Genomic DNA, 18,991 nt, shown 5'->3' with positions numbered 1-18,991 from the left:
TGCTGTTATTTCTACGGAGATATTAACTTACTGCTGTTATTTCTACAGAGATATTAACTTACTGCTGTTATTTCTACAGAGATATTAACTTACTGCTGTTATTTCTACAGAGATATTAACTTACTGCTGTTATTTCTACGGAGATATTAACTTACTGCTGTTATTTCTACGGAGATATTAACTTACTGCTGTTATTTCTAAAGAGATATTAACTTACTGCTGTTATTTCTAAAGAGATATTAACTTACTGCTGTTATTTCTACGGAGATATTAACTTACTGCTGTATTTCTGCTAGCAGCTCATCCGATGTGTCTACTGCAAAGGGGAAACAACCCATCTGTGTGACAGCAAGGATAATGTCTTCTACCAATTGAGGACCATCACCTTTAAAACTGAAACATACAACACACACAAACACACATTAGACATAAAACACTGAACCATAATCTTCAAATACAAAAACAAAATGTAATGAAATACTTAGAAAGACATAAAGATAAAGGCACATTCCTCGTCCCATATGCTAGGACAAATTTGTACAAATGCTCCTTTTTCCCTAGTGCTATTAGAGCATGGAATGGGTTGCCTGAGCTAGCCAGGAAAAAACAATGACTTGGCAGAATTTAAGTCATTGGTTAACATGTATTACTAGATGCATGAGACATAGGACATAATCATCTTCTTATTTGAAGTAACATCTGTGTTTTATTTATAAGATAAACCTAAAAACTGAAACATACAACACACACACATTAAACTTCACCCACATATTATTAAAAGTAACATTTATTATAGTTCTCTGAGAGGATATTCTGACTTAGTAGAATCTAGGTAATATCTTCTTGGCAGTTTAAAAACATTTAAACCATCTCTCAATAAGACACTAATTATTCATTTGGCACTAACTTTTCAAAATGACTGAACTTCTAGAGTATAACAGATGCAAATATAATTGCTACACTACGACTGCTTTTATGGATCCTTATGGAAATTTGTTGTGATTACAAGGACTCTTTTCTCATATACAGACAACACAACAGAAACATACACATAAATAGAACAGACACTACATAAAGAGTTCATTCAGCGGCGTCACACAGGCATCTTGGCCTTTTTCATGTTTCCTGATCAACGAGTGGCGTTGATATAGTCTGATGGAGTAAGGTACGAATGAGTTTTTTGTACCGCTCTGTTCTTGTCTTGATTGACAGCAGTCGCCCACTTCGCGACGACTTGATGTATTTCTGATGGAGCGGGTGGCCGTTTTTACAATTAGATCATATCAATTTTATAAATGCCAGCTTGAGCACTAAAAATGTTTTTTAGCTTGTGAACAATACCAATATAAATTACAAGGGATAGGGTTGTTAAAATAATTTTGAACGGTTATGTGTAAAATAGAAAATATATGGCTTACGCCAGCTTTTTTAATAAAATAGTCTCTGAGTTTATATATGTAGCCTTTGTTTGTTTTTTGTTTAAATAATTGTGTTTTAACTTATTACAGAAAATATTTACTTCACTGATATTACCAATAAATTTTGTGAAGGCTTCTACTTACTGCTGATGTATTCCCTGTAAAAATCCAGGATGCAAGAAATGAACTAATGTAAGCATCAATATACTGTCAGAAGTGGCCAGATTGGGCAGACACTGATAAGTTTCCTTATTAAGAAAAAGAGAAATGGTTTAGTAACATATTATTTAGAAGGATTTACAATATAAAATGTTCCAAATACGTGTAAAAACAATCATTCAAAGTAAATTTTAAAAAAAAATCTACCAGCAGAAAATGTTAAGTAAATGAAGTACAAATGTTAAAATGTAGCAAGGTTGTGGTCATCTATCTATATACATGTCCCCCAAGAAAAGTCTGGTAATAAATGGCCTTACAAGACCTAGGTTTAAAACCCAAGCAATTTAACCCTCTGCAACTCAAAAAAAAAAAAAAAGATTAACAAGTCCTACATGAATATAGCACCAGCTCTGTTGAATACAGAAGAAGAAGCACTACACCTTGTTAATGTAGTAGATGGTAGAGAGAAACTCGAGGTGATATAGTTCAGTGCTATTTCATCAGTTACTAAGGCTACACGATGATTGCTTGTTAGCAAAGTTTGCAATATTTAACAATGAAATAAGTAAAGTAAAGTTCTCCTTTCAGACCTTGTGATCTATAGGGCAGATGATGTTAAGATCATCTGTTTCTTTGGCCAATGGTTAACAAGCAGGGTGTCATAAGGGCAGCACAATGACCAACCGCCTTTACTTTCCCCAACTAAAGTCAGGTACCCATTCAAGTTGGGTGGACTCAGGAGCACCCTTAAAAATCCTGAAATGCAAAATCCCAGTCTTCACCAAGATTCAAACCCAGGACTCCAGGCTCAGAAGCAAAGTGCTTAACAACTCAGTCACCACACCCCTAACAATGAAATGGTTGAACTTTATTTCAAAAGCTAACTTTACTTACTGACCATCTACTAATCTAGTATAATAACTTAAGTCAAACTGATAGTAAAATGTAAAAAGTTCATCCAGGATGTACTGACTAACCTTAGTAAAAACAGTTACAGCCATCTGCAGTGACGCCATAAGTCCTTGCGGAGAGATGAGCGACCAATCGGGAAGCATGAAATTTTCAGGAACATCTGAACTGTCCCCCTTCCCAACAAGCATTGGTGACTCCATCTCCACATTTATGACTTGAACACCCTGTGCTATCCTATGCCACATTGCATCCCAGATTCCAGACTCTATGTACAAACTGGCAACTGGACTGTCACTCTAAAGAAACAACAGAAGAACATTGTAAAGCTAAATACAAAAAAAAATATTTAAATAACAGATTCTAATACATCGAGAAAATTAGTTTATAATTTTATCATTATGGAGAAACTGATAAGATTTTAAGATCATTTACTTTGTTCAATACTGAACGATATAAGAAATGTGTAAAGTGGAGATACTAATTTGATAAGGAAATAGAAATTTAAACAAATAGGGCCTATCATTGAATACCACTAACGGCAACTAAATAAAAAAATACAATCAAGTCATGTCAATAAAACAATACTGAATGATTCAATAAAAACACAGACAAATTAAAAACAAAAATGGGAAAATCTACAGGCTAAAAAAAATAACTGAATGTTTGTTACTTGAACATTTTAGAAAACTTTTTGATAATACAACAAATTAGCCTCCATGTTGCACTACAGCATTGGCTCCCTTGAAACTATTTTTAACTTCTTGTAATTCTAAACCATTAAAAAACATTTCCATTTTGATCTAGATCTCACTAATGTCTGAGCTGAGTGTGCAAATTATTTTACTGGATTGTAAAAGATAGTGTAGATGACATCAGACCTATTTTATGAACTGAACATTTTAAGCTTTGAACATCAATAAACATTTATTTATTAAGAGACAACTGTCTCTGTTCAAATTAAAAATAAGTCTTTAATTTTTATGGAACAAAAAAAAAAAAGTGCGTCCACAGATTTCAAAAATATGAAAGAGATTTGAATGTTTCTAAAAACTATAATAAAACATTGAAAACATTGAAAATTTATAGCAAGATTCAGCACTTAATTAATTCTATTTTATCTGCGCAATATTTAAGATGTTACCAATGTTTCTAAAAACTATAATAAAACATTGAAAATTTATAGCAAGATTCAGCACTTAATTAATTCTATTTTATCTGCGCAATATTTAAGATGTTACGAATGTTTCTAAAAACTATAATAAAACATTGCAAAATTTATAGCAAGATTCAGCACTTAATTAATTCTATTTTATCTGCGCAATATTTAAGATGTTACGAATGTTTCTAAAAACTATAATAAAACATTGAAAATTTATAGCAAGATTCAGCACTTAATTAATTCTATTTTATCTGTGCAATATTTAAGATGTTACGAATGTTTCTAAAAACTATAATAAAAGATTGAAAATTTATAGCAAGATTCAGCACTTAATTAATTCTATTTCATCTGCACAATATTTAAGATGTTACGAATGTTTCTAAAAACTATAATAAAACATTGAAAATTTATAGCAAGATTCAGCACTTAATTAATTCTATTTTATCTGCGCAATATTTAAGATGTTACGAATGTTTCTAAAAACTATAATAAAACATTGAAAATTTATAGCAAGATTCAGCACTTAATTAATTCTATTTTATCTGCGCAATATTTAAGATGTTACGAATGTTTTTAAAAACTATAATAAAACATTGAAAACGTATAGCATGATTCAGCACTTAATTAATTCTATTTCATCTGCGCAATATTTAAGATGTTATGAATGTTTCTAAAAACTATAATAAAACATTGAAAACATTGAAAACGTATAGCATGATTCAGCACTTAATTATTTCTATTTTATCTGCGCAACATTTAAGATGTTACAAATGTTCACATAAGAATGTAGCTGACGATGGATTGGATGTTTTCCATTTTCCTTAAAATATGCTGGAGGCTTCTCATTTTCCTTAAAATATGCTGGAGGCTTCTCATTTTCCTTAAAATATGCTGGAGGCTTCTCATTTTCCTTAAAATATGCTGGAGGCTTCTCATTTTCCTTAAAATATGCTGGAGGCTTCTCATTTTCCTTAAAATATGCTGGAGGCTTCTCATTTTCCTTAAAATATGCTGGAGGCTTCTCATTTTCCTTAAAATATGCTGGAGGCTTCTCATTTTCCTTAAAATATGCTGGAGGCTTCTCATTTTCCTTAAAATATGCTGGAGGCTTCTCATTTTCCTTAAAATATGCTGGAGGCTTCTCATTTTCCTTAAAATATGCTGGAGGCTTCTCATTTTCCTTAAAATATGCTGGAGGCTTCTCATTTTCCTTAAAATATGCTGGAGGCTTCTCATTTTCCTTAAAATATGCTGGAGGCTTCTCATTTTCCTTAAAATATGCTGGAGGCTTCTCATTTTCCTTAAAATATGCTGGAGGCTTCTCATTTTCCTTAAAATATGCTGGAGGCTTCTCATTTTCCTTAAAATATGCTGGAGGCTTCTCATTTTCGTTAAAGATTTTTCCCATTGGAATTAAAATTGCAAGGGTTTAGTAATCTAGCAGCCTCCAATGGTATTTTACAGCCTTATTTCTTTTGAGACAGATTTTGTCACAGCTTGGCAGCCATGGTATTGTGATTATACCCCAAAGAAAACTTTGGTTTGCAAGAGCTACCAGCATTTTTGTTTTTTAAGTGTCACATGAACTGAAATGAACATTATGAGCCGAGCAAAGGTAAAATTTGTCAAACAAGAAAGATGGATGTCTCGCTGTCATAAAACTGAAGATCAACAGAGAGCTGTCCACTGAAAAGCTAAACTCTGAAACTATAGGTAAGCTTCTCGCTGCTTCCTGGGTTAGCTTTACAGTTTTACAACGGAGGATTTCAAAGATTGTAGAGAGACATGATCAAGAAAGAAAAAAAAAAGGTACAACGGAGGATTTCAAAGATTGTAGAGAGACATGATCAAGAAAGAAAAAAAAAAGGTAAAAGGGTTTTAGGAAAGTTTTAGGCTGGCTCTGGACATTGCTGTGCACGTGAGAATAAACATTAATGTTCACCTCATTGCAAGCACGAATGAAAGATTGTAACCACTTGTACTTTAAATAACCATTCAAATGTTAATGTGAATCTATTTTAACTCATCACTGTGTGTTTTGTGAAATTCTAATCTAACTACTCAAATGCATGAAAGTTTATATTTAACAGCTGAGCTTCATTTTGTTTCACTAATTTTAATTTAGAAGCCTCATCATGAAAATAAAAGCCAGGAGATAATGCAAGAAAAAAAGCAAATTAACTTCCCCTTTAAGACGAGCAATCTATGGGTCAGATAATGTAATGGTCATTTTTTTCTGTGGCTCATGGTTTACTAGGGTGTCATGTGGCCAGAAATCATCGCCTTTACTTTTCCCCAACAAATATCCAGGTACCTATTAGAGCTGGGTGGACTTGGCGTTACCGTTAGATCCCAAAAAATAAAAATCCCAGTATTCACCAGGATATGAACCCAGGATCCCTCAGTTCAGAAGCTAAGTGCTCTACCGCTCAACCGCCGGACCTTCCAGGAGATGAAGACTGTTTAAATATTACATAATATTATATTATACAATAGCTAATAATTATAATATCACAAAATGTATAATGTGCAAATATTCTACTACAACATATGTAAGTGGTAAAACAATAATCACCCACTTTATAAGAGGACTCCCTTGTTGCAGACTGACAGTAAGACAAATAATGTTAAATAAAATCAACTTAGAAAATAGAAGGACTTTAAAACTAGAAATACCAAGAACAACCTTAAATTATTAAAAAAACAAAATGAAAACCATGTCAGTGAAAATCAACACTGAATACCTGTAATTCTATGTCTAAACAGCTTTCCTAGGGTCACAAAGAAAGTTATTTTAAAAGTTATTTTAAAATGTTGGTGAATTATTTTTATTTGACTTTAACACTCATTTATTTCATGCTTATTTTTAAATAATACTTTTTGACCTAAATAATTTGCATGCTAAAGGTTAACGTTTTTCATTAGAGTTTCAATCCTAAACCCAACAAGATGCAAAGTTATGTGCTTACCCCACAGAGAAGTTCATTCAGCAACATCAAGAGACCATCAAGCACGCCAAATTCAAACGGTGGACGGACACAGATCTGAAGGAAAGGAGAAAACAACATGAATAATTATTAGTCTCCATCAATTAAAATTTTACTCAGAGGGCAGCTATGTATGGGGGAATGTGTCAGACTGAGACCAATCTTCAAAGAAGGCCTGAACACTAACCATTGACATCGGAATCTGTGGTTAGTGAAGACCAATAGCTCATTGATTTGGCAACAAGCTATTGGTCTCCACTTCCCACAGGTTACGATGTTGCAGATAAGTGTTTAGGTCTTCTTTGACGATTGTACTTTATAAACATTTAAAATTTTAGGGTAAGTAAAAAAAATGCAACTATGTATATAGACCATAAACCAAACTTATATATGTCATAAGAATAGCTGAATAGATATTATTTAACTTTATGAATATAAATGTAAAAAAATTGAACATTTGTAATAGAACATTTGAGATATCTATTACAAGTAAAAACACCTTGTTTGAACAATTGAAAAAGAAGGATCAAGATGCAATACAAATTTAAATTATTATTAGAAATTTGGTACTGATTTTAAACTTAAGTAAATCCGTCAGGTTTGTTTATTAAGGCAGCACAACACATTACCTGATCTAGGTCGGTGAAGACAGAAAGACAAGCTTGTAACATTTCATATGGTTGAACTTCAGCATTGACGCCACATGTCACCAGTTGACTGAACAACAGGGCTGCAGCGGCCTACAAATTCAAAAATAATTATTCAAAAGAACCACAAAAATTAATTTCCCTGCACAGATCAAGATGTACGACTTTTGAATAATTGTTTCTCTTTAAAAAATCTAATGAATATGTGTTCAATTTTTTTATTTCAATAAAAGCGTGGTCGAGAGGCCAAGTGTGCTTGAACTTGGCTTGGCTTGGCTACCTAGAAGGGGGCTCGAGGTTCGACACCCGACTCGGGCAGAGTTATGTTTACTGAGCGCCTAAAGGCAGCACGGAAAACCAACTCCTAGATACCCCCTCCCCCCCACCGGTCCACAAATGAGATTGGACCAAAAGCGCTCTGAGCATGCTATAAGCATGAAAGTAGCGCTATATAAAAGCTATAATAATAATAATTACAAATAGAATAGTAAACAATATTTAAAGTATACTTATAATGGCTTAAAAACACAAGACAACATAAAAGAATGGATGGGCATGTCATTGAAAGAGAGTTTTATTCAAAGCGAAAGACAGAGAGGAACGGAGAAACTAGATCTCACTGTGTGACTGGCGAGTGTTGATTCTAAAAATAGCCCAACCATCATGGCAGCTGACGAGGCCAGTCTGAAAAAAAAAATTATGAATATATAGGTCAGGTATGAGTCTACTAGAGTAACAATGCCTAAGTAACGTAAAAGCCACAAAAGTTAGGAATTATTTGATATGAATAGATAAATGTGTTGTATGTTTTACATGTTTCAGATGTTACTTCCAATGTGAAGATTATTACATCTTAGCAAAGCAGGGTTTGAACCCTGTAATCATCAAGACCATCAAATGACAGTCCAAAGCACACCCAGCACTACTCCCTCTCCAAGTAGCTGATGTGTCCAGAGGAACAACAAGTGCTGGTACAGTTTGGGATCAGCAGCATCCAAGGTTCTGCCAGGATGTAGCACTGTGTGCTGCCAGGATGTAGCACTGTGTGCTGCCAGGATGTAGCACTGTGTGCTGCCACGGTGTAGCACTGTGTGCTGCCAGGATGTAGGCAAGATGTAGCACTGTGTGCTGCCAGGATGTAGCACTGTATGCTGCCAGGATGTAGCACTGTGTGCTGCCAGGATGTAGCACTGTGTGCTGCCAGGATGTAGCACTGTTTGCTGCAAGCTGCTTAAGGGTCACTAGCTCCTGACATTTCCAAAGTGTTGTTGCTGAAGCTTTTCCTATGTTTGCTGCCACAAGGCAGCAGAAGTTTGGATTCAGTGTTTACCTTCTCTTACGTGGGTAGCCAGCAAATGCTAATGAGACCCTCAAGCCCAAAGCTTACTGGTTTGGGCACGTGGAGATTATATGTAGACAAATGTTGTTGCTAATTTGCGGTTAAACACTGCTTATAGCTTATATTTCTTTATGCCTATAACACTACTTAATGTGTAAGCAGATCTGAGTGGGGAACATCTTCGCCACTACTTACGGTGCAGGGAGACATTGCTGTTGTATGACTATAACGCTGAGGATATACAGAACCAGTTCCACAGCTGTATTGACCTCCATGTCTGCCAGCTCAACCTGAAATTGACATTGGATCATGATTTAGGAATGATGAGAGATAAGTTTCAAAGAACTTATCAGCAACTGAACTAGTTACTCTACGTAATCGTGTTAGTTCACAGGAAATAAGCCATTTTTTAACTCAACAACAAACCCATTACTGTGCTGCTCCTTTGCATTGAGACATATTTGGTTCACTCTATTACATGCTCGAATACAGTGAAGAGAATAAAAAGTAAAAATCCAGCACTAACATTTCCGCGCAGTGACAAACATGTACCCCTTTTAAACTTTGTGATCTATGGTGGTAGATGATGTGAAGCTATCTTTTTCTATGGCCATCAGTTAAAAAGGGTGTCATGTGGCCAGCACAACAACCAACTTCCTTTAGTCCACAAAAGTAGGTCAAGTACCCATTAGAGTAGGGTGGACTCAGGGCGCTCTAAAAATCCAGAAGTTTAAAATCCAAGCCCCCATTTGGTAGGAAACCAGGCACTTAAGCACTTAGCCACCATGCCCCAGCTCATATCAATAATGAAACTAAATCTTGTACTTTAGTCATGACAGAAAAAAAGACATGTTCATGTTCCAAAGCTTTGATATGAGGTCTGCATTAAAAGTGAGCTATAGTTTCCTGCAAGGAACAGGACCAGGAAAAAACAAGTTGAGGCAGACAGGGAACGTGATGGGAAGACAACATCAAAGAATGGACATCAGAGGATGTCATTGAAAGAGATTCTTTTTAAGGCAAAAGACAGAGAAAAGAAGAAAGATGGTCTACAGATCATGTGTGGTGCCCCAATAGTTCAACAGTGAGATAAGGTGATAGTTTAATACTGTGCTCATTACAGTTTCAAGGATAACATTAATTTGGTATATAACTCCCCCAACTAAAAAAAAACAACAAAAAAAACTCAATCTATACCATATTAAAAAGTTGGACACGATGAACAAAAAATGTCCTTGAGTAATAAAATTAAGGAAGAGTGAATACATGATGTTGCATTATATATCCGCTGCAACCTACATAATTAACAACATCTGACACAATGAAGCATAACCCTATAATCATGTCTGATATAATCATATTACATATACCTAGAACTTGACTCCATTATAAGTAAAATTGAAATTTTAAACATTTAATAATGTAAAATAGTTTTAAAAAATCCTGGAAATAATTTTTTTTTCTCATAAACATAAAATGTAACAAAATTAACAATGAAGTGACTAAATATAACACTTTTCTTTGAGTAACTAAAACTTAATCTATATTCTACTTCCAAAACAACAAAAGGTTAAAAACAATAATTGAACATATCTTGTGATTTCAAAAATTTTGTGTTATATTCATTCACACCAAAATCCCACATTAAAGAAACTTCAAAAGTTGAACAATTGGTCTGTTAAGTTGAACAATTGGTCTGTTAAGTTGAACAATTGGTCTGTTAAGTTGAACAATTGGTCTGTAACTTTCCCCTCACCCCACCAAGTAGAAACAATCTGGAGAGTTCCATGTCATCATGGCGGTGTACTTTCTCCACCTTACCCCCACCTGGGGTCGTCATCGCACTGCTGGAGTAGTTTCTATCTTCAGTGACATACTCAACAAGGTCAGAGTTCATCTAGGTCAACAAGGAAGACAACACATCAGTTTGCTACACATACAGAGTTCGAGGGAGGTAACAAGACCATTTTAATATTCTCAAACACCCTTCTGAAATCAAATTAATTATTCACAGAATTTAAATAAAAAAATGTAAAGTACCCATTTCAGAGCTTGAGATCAATGGGGCAGATGATATAAAGGTAATATACTTCTGCGGCCAACAGCTTATGAGGGTGTCATGTGTCTAGAACAACGACAAACAGCATTAACTTTTCCCAATTAATGTCAGGACCACATTGGGTAGATTCAGGGGCAATCTAAAAATTCTTAATTGAAAATCTTAATTGGAACCATAGACCCATCAGGTCGGAAGCCAAGCAATTTATTACTCAGCCACCACGTCCCAGAAGTAATAAATCATTTGACTTTTTAAAAACTTCTTGTAATTCAAGTACTGTTCCTTATGGTTGTAACATCAAGTACTGTTCCTTATGGTTGTAATATCAAGTACTGTTCCTTGTGGTTGTAACATCAAGTACTGTTCCTTATGGTTGTAGCATCAAGTACTGTTCCTTATGGTTGTAACATCAAGTACTGTTCCTTATGGTTGTAACATCAAGTACTGTTCCTTGTGGTTGTAACATCAAGTACTGTTCCTTATGGTTGTAGCATCAAGTACTGTTCCTTGTGGTTGTAACATCAAGTACTGTTCCTTATGGTTGTAGCATCAAGTACTGTTCCTTGTGGTTGTAACATCAAGTACTGTTCCTTGTGGTTGTAACATCAAGTACTGTTCGTTATGGTTGTAACATCAAGTACTGTTCCTTATGGTTGTAGCATCAAGTACTGTTCCTTATGGTTGTAACATCAAGTACTGTTCCTTGTGGTTGTAACATCAAGTACTGTTCGTTATGGTTGTAACATCAAGTACTGTTCCTTATGGTTGTAGCATCAAGTACTGTTCCTTATGGTTGTAACATCAAGTACTGTTCCTTATGGTTGTAACATCAAGTACTGTTCCTTATGGTTGTAACATCAAGTACTGTTCCTTATGGTTGTAGCATCAAGTACTGTTCCTTATGGTTGTAGCATCAAGTACTGTTCCTTATGGCTGTAGCATCAAGTACTGTTCCTTATGGTTGTAACATCAAGTACTGTTCCTTATGGCTGTAACATCAAGTACTGTTCCTTATGGTTGTAACATCAAGTACTGTTCCTTATGGTTGTAACATCAAGTACTGTTCCTTATGGTTGTAACATCAAGTACTGTTCCTTATGGTTGTAGCATCAAGTACTGTTCCTTATGGTTGTAACATCAAGTACTGTTCCTTATGGTTGTAACATCAAGTACTGTTCCTTATGGTTGTAACATCAAGTACTGTTCCTTATGGTTGTAGCATCAAGTACTGTTCCTTATGGTTGTAACATCAAGTACTGTTCCTTGTGGTTGTAACATCAAAAAATGTTTTACATGTTTCGGATGTTCCTTCAGAGTTGAAGATAATTACTTCCTAGTCCAAACCTCCCGCAGGACGACGGGGGATGGGAGCGGGCAGGGTTTGAACCCGGGACCATCGATAAATCTGAACGACAGTCCAGCGTGCAAACCGCACGACCAGGCAGCCATCTGTTCCTTGTGGTGAACCAGTACAACCAAGAAAGAGAAGCAGTTTGGTTGATATATAAGATTTTATGTTATTTTTTGAATTTACAAGGATATTACTATTTTCTGAATCAAAGTTTTCTATATTCCCAGCATTCTAGAACCTCAATGACTCAATTGACTATTTCTGAGATGAATATGTAGTCTGCACTTCTGATTGACATAACAATGGTTCTGAGGTAAATCCTGCCATCCCATAGGAGGTTTTGGTTTGGATCTAATAAATTTCATTTCTAAAGGAATGGCTGAATAGCATGTAACAAAAACAAAGGACCTATAAAGTAAAAAAGTAAAATGATCTAGACCTCTTAAAGGATAGAATTTTTTGCATGTGACTTCTCCACACGCTTGGCACTCTGATAAAATCCAATCCTTTCTTAATTTTTTGATTAGGCATGTGAGAAATACAACTTAGATTTGAGGTCTTCCAACCCTTTTAACAGAATTTGTAAATGAGTCTTCATTTGAAAGTTAAGTGGTTTATGTTGCAAACCCCCATGCCCCACATTTTCAAGAGGCATACTTTATGCTCTGTGGCACAACTTAGAAAAGATTCTCATAGAACTGTAGGATCACAACATATAATTTAAATAACTCTACACACAAGGTAACTAACTACACAAAAAGGGAAAAATCTGCAAGCAAAGGAAACTAGCGGTGGATATAATATTTCTACAGTCACATAGGTTTCATACCTTTCCGATAATTATGCTCAACAAAGACTCCATGTGCTCTGGGTGTTTATCTAAAAACTGACAAAGTTCTGGAGAAGCTTGAACACAGCTGTAGATTATCTGTAGGAAACACACACAAACTTCACATTATGCAAAACCATATTTAAAACTTGCAACCCATGTCAAAGGGGAGACAAAAAAATCAACAATTAAACCCCCAAAAATTAAACATTTTAATTTCAGTTCAGACATGAGAATGAATGAAAGTCAAGGTCAGTATTGTAAATTAGGATTTATATATATATATATATATATAGGATCTTATTTTTATTTTTCATTTAATGTTAATGAACATTTCAGGCCTGAACTGTTTAGTTGGAATGCATGAAAGATATATTTTAAAAAAAAGCTAAAAATACTGTGATAGGTCTTGATCTTGTCTGACTTCGACAGATTACTCTGGAGATATCTGGGTTTCTTGTACGGGTATATTAGATGGGTTTAAACTACTAAGTAACAATTAAGAAGTAGAAAGACTTTAGCCCAGACTGTTATATACTTGAAAGAAGTTTAATACTGAATAGGCCACAGTTGAGTCTCTGTCTGTAGTACAAAATTACCTCCTTGAAGTCTTAATACCAACTGACTAATAATAACATAAATATACTATAGCCCACTAAGCCGTGACATCATAATTCAAAGTCTGTCAACTATAGTTTGTCTCTATACTAGCTAAATGTCTGACAATACAAACTGTCTAACTTACTGTTTTTTTTTCTGTTGAAATAAAGATATCTTAATAGAATCTATTTTGAAGCATCTTCACATTTGGTTTACCTTAAGAGTATTGCAACAATGTAATGGATGCCTGGAGAGAAGAAGGACCTCATGACCAATGCTATCTGGCTCCCTGATCATTGTATCTGCCAGATAATCAGCAACCTGTTGCACACCAAGAGAGATAACACCAATATAGAATCATGCAAATAATACAGTTTCATTGTAAAAATATTTATTTGTGAAGTCTTTGCAAAAAATCTTGTTTGTGGGTGGTCTAAGCACACACATTTTTTGTAAACAAACATTACTAACTATTGCATTGGTGGATTTAATTCTACATTATTCAGTTTACTGGAGGAGAAAGTTTGCAGACATGACATTATGAAATAGTCGGATAGGTTAGCAAATCATGAGTCTTACAAATGTTATTGCCTCCTCGTAATTTTTCTATTTGGATTAATTATTAGACCTTCCACCATTATAGATTCACACTACATAAATATCAATTTTAGATCTACCAGTTGGCTAAGCAGAACAAGCGACAGGTTTACATGTCTAATGGTTTTTATTTTCTATTGATATATTTAATAGGAACATGTTACATTTGCTACATTGGTCACATTTTGCTACATTGGTCACATTTTTGTTACATTGGTCACATTTTGTTACATTGGTCACATTTTGTTACATTGGTCACATTTTGTTACATTGGTCACATTTTGTAACATTTATTGCTGACCTTTTTCTTGCCAACTTTCTTGCCATCTAACTCCTGAGTAACATAAACAACTGACACCAGGCTTGAAATAGCTTGATGGATTATCTGCTCCATTCGTTCTGACGCAGCCTGTATGTTGCCTTCCGCTATTTCTGGTAAGGGGAATTAATAATTACATTCTAATTGCATGTAAAGAATAAATTTAAAGAGATAAGAGATAAACTTGCTTGGTCATTGTTATATTCAAAAATTTTGACTACATTAAACTCATGTAGTATATATATCAGCGCTTCATTCAAAGTTTGGCAGAATGAAATATTTGCTTTCTTACTATTTTATGTTCATAATGAACATTATTACAGCAGCCAGATACAATACAAGTCAAGACTTGAGAGAGTGCAAAAGAAAGAGAATGAAACTAAAATGGGAATCAAAGTCAAATCTTATTCACAACACACAATGCCACAAAAATTATTTATTATTAATAATAATTATTAATTAACCCTAATTTGTATTAATTTCCTCCGCCCCCCCCCCCCCTCCCCCAAAAGAGCTACCTGAAATTATTGAATTTAGAACAGGACATTAGCCTCTGTTAAATTACAATCTTAACAAAATAAATCCCTCATACCTACCCCTTTGAAGACACTGCACCCACCCTAATGAAACCGTATCCTCTTTGAATGCCCCCTCCTAATCCACCTTAGGCAGACCCTGCTACCACTACAGCCCAACATAAACAACGCTCTCTACGGCAGTGCTGAACAACTGAAGAAAACAGCACGCTATTTTTTCCTTGGCACAGTCTGCAAAAGAGCTCACAGCTCAGCAGCAATAAAGCTGGCTAGAAGAAGAATTAAGAGATTTAAAAATCCATAATTAATACAGTAAGCTATGATGGCATTGGTATCTAATAAATAATATCTTCAACTCCAAATAATTGTTTGTTTAAATAATAAACTATTCCATCATGTCCTCTTCTGTGCTCTCAAAACCAACACTAAATAATCTGCCTGTTAACTGCTTGAGCCCCCCCCCCCCCCCAAAGACCAACACTAAATGTCCTACCTGTTAACTGCTTCAACACTTCAGGGTTGCCCTTGGTGGCTAGTAAAATAGCCTTAAGACTTTCTTTATGTTTGACCACCAGGGAGGAGAAATATTTATCTGGGTCTTCCACATTTCCTCTTTCATTGGCTCCACTCAAGAAAATAACACACTGGGGAATAAAGTAGACCAATGATAATAATAAGGCTTGTCTTCAAGTCCGAAGATTAATCAGGAATGCAGTATTTCCCATGGCTACACAGCCCCAGCTGCGACATACATATTTTGGAGACTAATGATTGTATGCTATTTATAAAATGATAAAACAAAGTTACTTTTTTCTGTGACTAAAGATCTTCAAAAAAGCTAATTTAGGATACTGGAGAGTTGCACTACATTTACCCTTTAACCTCTCTCATTCGACTGGTATGGAGAGCTATTAACACCTTGTCCTGTCTGAAGGTTCCTTACTGTATAAGACCTTTCCTGATTTGGGTCACATACATAGTGCCATTTTACAGGCCTTCCCAGGGACAATCTTTACATTAACCAGATTTCGCCATGTAAGCATTTATAAGTCAGAAGATTAAAAAAATGTGCTAAAGACATTAAGGAGTGATCAGGTATAACTCTTATTGAGAGAGAGAATTGAAGATGGTTAACACAAGATCTATGGTATCCAGACTACATGTAGTTCCAATCTGAACACAAGCTCTACTTTATCTCAACAAAGATACTAAGTGCTGAATTAAAAAGAAATAATTACCAACAAAGTCTGCTCCAACAGTCTTAAGTCTTCATCAATGTCCTCATTCACTAGACTTGGTATCAAGGACCAGAAAGTATGTACTGCATTGTTGTACTGGACCACACTTAAAGAAAAACAGTAGTCCATTAACTATTGTGTAAAATGTCACACATGCAAATAAAACAAACCATTTACATTTCTTTTTCCAGTTACACAATAAGTGCTTGCATTAAAAAATGTGAAAATTTTTCCACCATAAGCAAATAATTAATGTGTTACCCTATTGTTTTGCAAGTTAAATTTTTTTGTTTAATTTTGAGTATTTTAATGATCCATTCATGATGTCTAAGAATATTAATAATTTAATTCTGATAAAATAATTCATAACTTATTAGATTTTGGGGAAAATTTTTTTTTACTTGAAATGCAAATTATTGCTTATTAAAATTTAAAATTAAAAGGAGGTAACCAAAAGCTTTTTTTTGTTTCAGAAGATCATGACAAAATATCTCATTGAGAAAATGTGTCTCCTATTTTAAATGTTTTCATTAAAGCCTACAATAAAAGTTAAGGGAAATTTATTGAACCGACTCTGGAACAGAAAGTAAACTAAAAAAAGGTAAATAATGTCTTACATTTGTTTCTCCTTAACGTCTGCATCTTTCCAATCCACCCAGGTGATTTCACAGGCAAAGTAAGCATTTATGGTGATGGCTATGTCTATCAGGATCTGCTGTGCCCAAGGTTGCTGGCAATCAGAAGATAGCATAAAATAAGAAAAGATTTTAAATTATAAAAAAAGAGTATCTCAAAAATTTAATAATTATAATATTCAGATAAACAAAATCACTTTTTTAACAAAATCAAAATCTTTTGAACTTTTCAGATAAAACTCCTTTGCACCTTTAAAATGTAAAACCCATTTAAATTATAATTATCAATAAAACAAAATTTAATATTTAAACCTGTTTTATCTTTGTACTGGACAGAATGTCTTTCAAAAGTTCCAACAATTTATCTGGAATCTGAACAAAATTACAGAAGGCAACAATTTTCTTGACATCACTGAAAAGAAATAGAAGTAAAAGTTAAATAAAGTCAACTGAGTTAGGAAAGAAATTTACAATGCCTTGCATGGTGTTACTCTAATCAAATGTAAGTATTTTTTAATTATATACTTTAATGATCTCAATTACACATATCGAGTCACTTAGTGAGGTTGTGACAGAGCGTCGCATGAGGTTTGCGGGACATGTTCTACAACAAAATGAACTACGTATACCAAGAGCTGCGATGATATGGAGGCCAATATGAGGAAAGCGCAAACAGGGACGTCCTCGTATTACTTGGCGCCACACCTTCATGGAGGACCTCAGAACAGTGGACACCTGGTGGGAGGAGGCTTCAGACATTGCCAATGACAGATCTTTATGGAGACAGCTTGCTGCCCAATGCTCCGAAAGGCGCGGGAGGACCTAAGTCTAAGTAAGTTAATGATCTCACCATTTAAGAGTAACCATGTTTGTAATCACTCTGAGAACAGACCTCAGTCTGGAGGCTCCTTCCAGCATACAGTCTCTCACCTGCCAAGAGGAAATATTGAATGGGTTTTATTTATTGATCCTAAATATAAATGCTTTATGACAAACATAATGCTCATCAGCCTTTAATATTCCATAGGAAATTTACTTTAAAACAAGATTAAAAAAAAGGAGACATGTGAAATATAAAAATATGTTCACAAACAAATCTAATTCAAACCTTTGAAAGAGAGTTAACTTAATTTTTCTTTTGAAAGAAATGAAAACAATGTCCCGTTCTTTGGTCCTTATGTTTGAACAATTAGCTTAATGCTGGGACATGAAAAATAATCAACAAAAATGACAGGGCAGTGTAAAATGATAAATAAAAACGCCATGGCAATGTACTAATGTTCAATACTAGCCTGAACTGAGCTGAAAATGATAAATAAAAACGCCATGGCAATGTACTAATGTTCAATACTAGCCTGAACTGAGCTGGAGATAAAACACGAGTGTAACTTTTTGATAGCATCAACATCGTCAAACAACTGGAGTGTGAACTCTGGATCTCCGTCTGGGTCGGTCAGGTCAATGAGCCTTTGCCATTCATCCTCGCTATCTGTCTCCTGGTGGGAAAAGCGGCAAAACAGAAGGCCATAACTCTTAATACTAACTCTCTTTACTTAGTAAACAAGTCAATGCACCCATCGCATGCATGCTCTTTGGGCTCTGGTCCAATATGGGATGAAGGGGTAGCTGAGACAATGTTGCTATAAAGATGATGTTAAAGGCTTCAATTTCTATGGCTGATGGTTTACAAGGGTATCATGTAGCCAGCACCACAACCATGTTAACTTTCCCAACTAATATCAGGTACCTATTAGAATTGGGTAGACATCCCAAGGATCACAAAATTAAAAAACCCAGTTCACCTCATTTCAGAAGCCAAATACTTTACCACTCAGCCACCTTGCTCCTTGAGTTAATGTAAATGTTTTCAATTCCTCGGAAAATGACAAAATGTATGGCCAACTTACTTCTCCATCCAGCTTGACATTCTCCATATTGAGACTTTTCTCTGGTTTCTTTTTCTTGTTGAGCACAGTCCTCCCCTCCACTTCAATGCTGGGGTATTCCTTCTTGTAGTCTGTACTGATCCTGTTTGATCTTTGAGTTACTTCCCCTGCCTTAAATGCAAAATTCACTTTGAATCAAACAATGCACGTGTATCTTTTTTTCTAAATGTGGGTCTCAATATGAGAGTTTAATACAGAGACTATGAGCTTTCTACACACACAAAAAAAAAAAGAAATCTTTTGACAAGACTCCAAATGAG

General features: G+C 34.8%; 1 protein-coding gene across 5 annotated transcripts in view; it reads right to left on the bottom strand.

The window, feature by feature from the left end:
* Nucleotides 1–18,991, bottom strand: part of LOC106063606 (serine/threonine-protein kinase 36-like) — a 39,878-nt gene that overhangs the window by 9,945 nt on the left and 10,942 nt on the right. For 2 of the 5 annotated variants that reach the window (XM_056005257.1, XM_056005258.1), the window contains 19 exons: nucleotides 18,693–18,842; nucleotides 18,141–18,281; nucleotides 17,636–17,715; nucleotides 17,098–17,197; nucleotides 16,768–16,880; nucleotides 16,151–16,256; nucleotides 15,406–15,556; nucleotides 14,359–14,489; nucleotides 13,677–13,781; nucleotides 12,861–12,959; nucleotides 10,378–10,518; nucleotides 8,817–8,911; nucleotides 7,903–7,966; nucleotides 7,265–7,375; nucleotides 6,618–6,692; nucleotides 6,393–6,419; nucleotides 2,555–2,785; nucleotides 1,563–1,666; nucleotides 280–393 (listed from right to left, as the gene is read on the bottom strand). In XM_056005257.1, the coding sequence (XP_055861232.1) occupies nucleotides 280–393; nucleotides 1,563–1,666; nucleotides 2,555–2,785; nucleotides 6,393–6,419; nucleotides 6,618–6,692; nucleotides 7,265–7,375; nucleotides 7,903–7,966; nucleotides 8,817–8,911; nucleotides 10,378–10,518; nucleotides 12,861–12,959; nucleotides 13,677–13,781; nucleotides 14,359–14,489; nucleotides 15,406–15,556; nucleotides 16,151–16,256; nucleotides 16,768–16,880; nucleotides 17,098–17,197; nucleotides 17,636–17,715; nucleotides 18,141–18,281; nucleotides 18,693–18,842 (2,138 nt within the window). The remainder of the gene's footprint in view (nucleotides 1–279; nucleotides 394–1,562; nucleotides 1,667–2,554; nucleotides 2,786–6,392; nucleotides 6,420–6,617; nucleotides 6,693–7,264; nucleotides 7,376–7,902; nucleotides 7,967–8,816; nucleotides 8,912–10,377; nucleotides 10,519–12,860; nucleotides 12,960–13,676; nucleotides 13,782–14,358; nucleotides 14,490–15,405; nucleotides 15,557–16,150; nucleotides 16,257–16,767; nucleotides 16,881–17,097; nucleotides 17,198–17,635; nucleotides 17,716–18,140; nucleotides 18,282–18,692; nucleotides 18,843–18,991) is intronic. The other 3 variants (XM_056005259.1, XM_056005260.1, XM_056005261.1) reach the window with 3 other exon arrangements.

The sequence above is a fragment of the Biomphalaria glabrata genome, chromosome 12 (assembly GCF_947242115.1).
Source record: "Biomphalaria glabrata chromosome 12, xgBioGlab47.1, whole genome shotgun sequence".
Taxonomy (NCBI): domain Eukaryota; kingdom Metazoa; phylum Mollusca; class Gastropoda; family Planorbidae; genus Biomphalaria; species Biomphalaria glabrata.
Note: the sequence above shows the minus strand (reverse complement) of the source record. Positions and strands in the feature narration are given on the sequence as shown.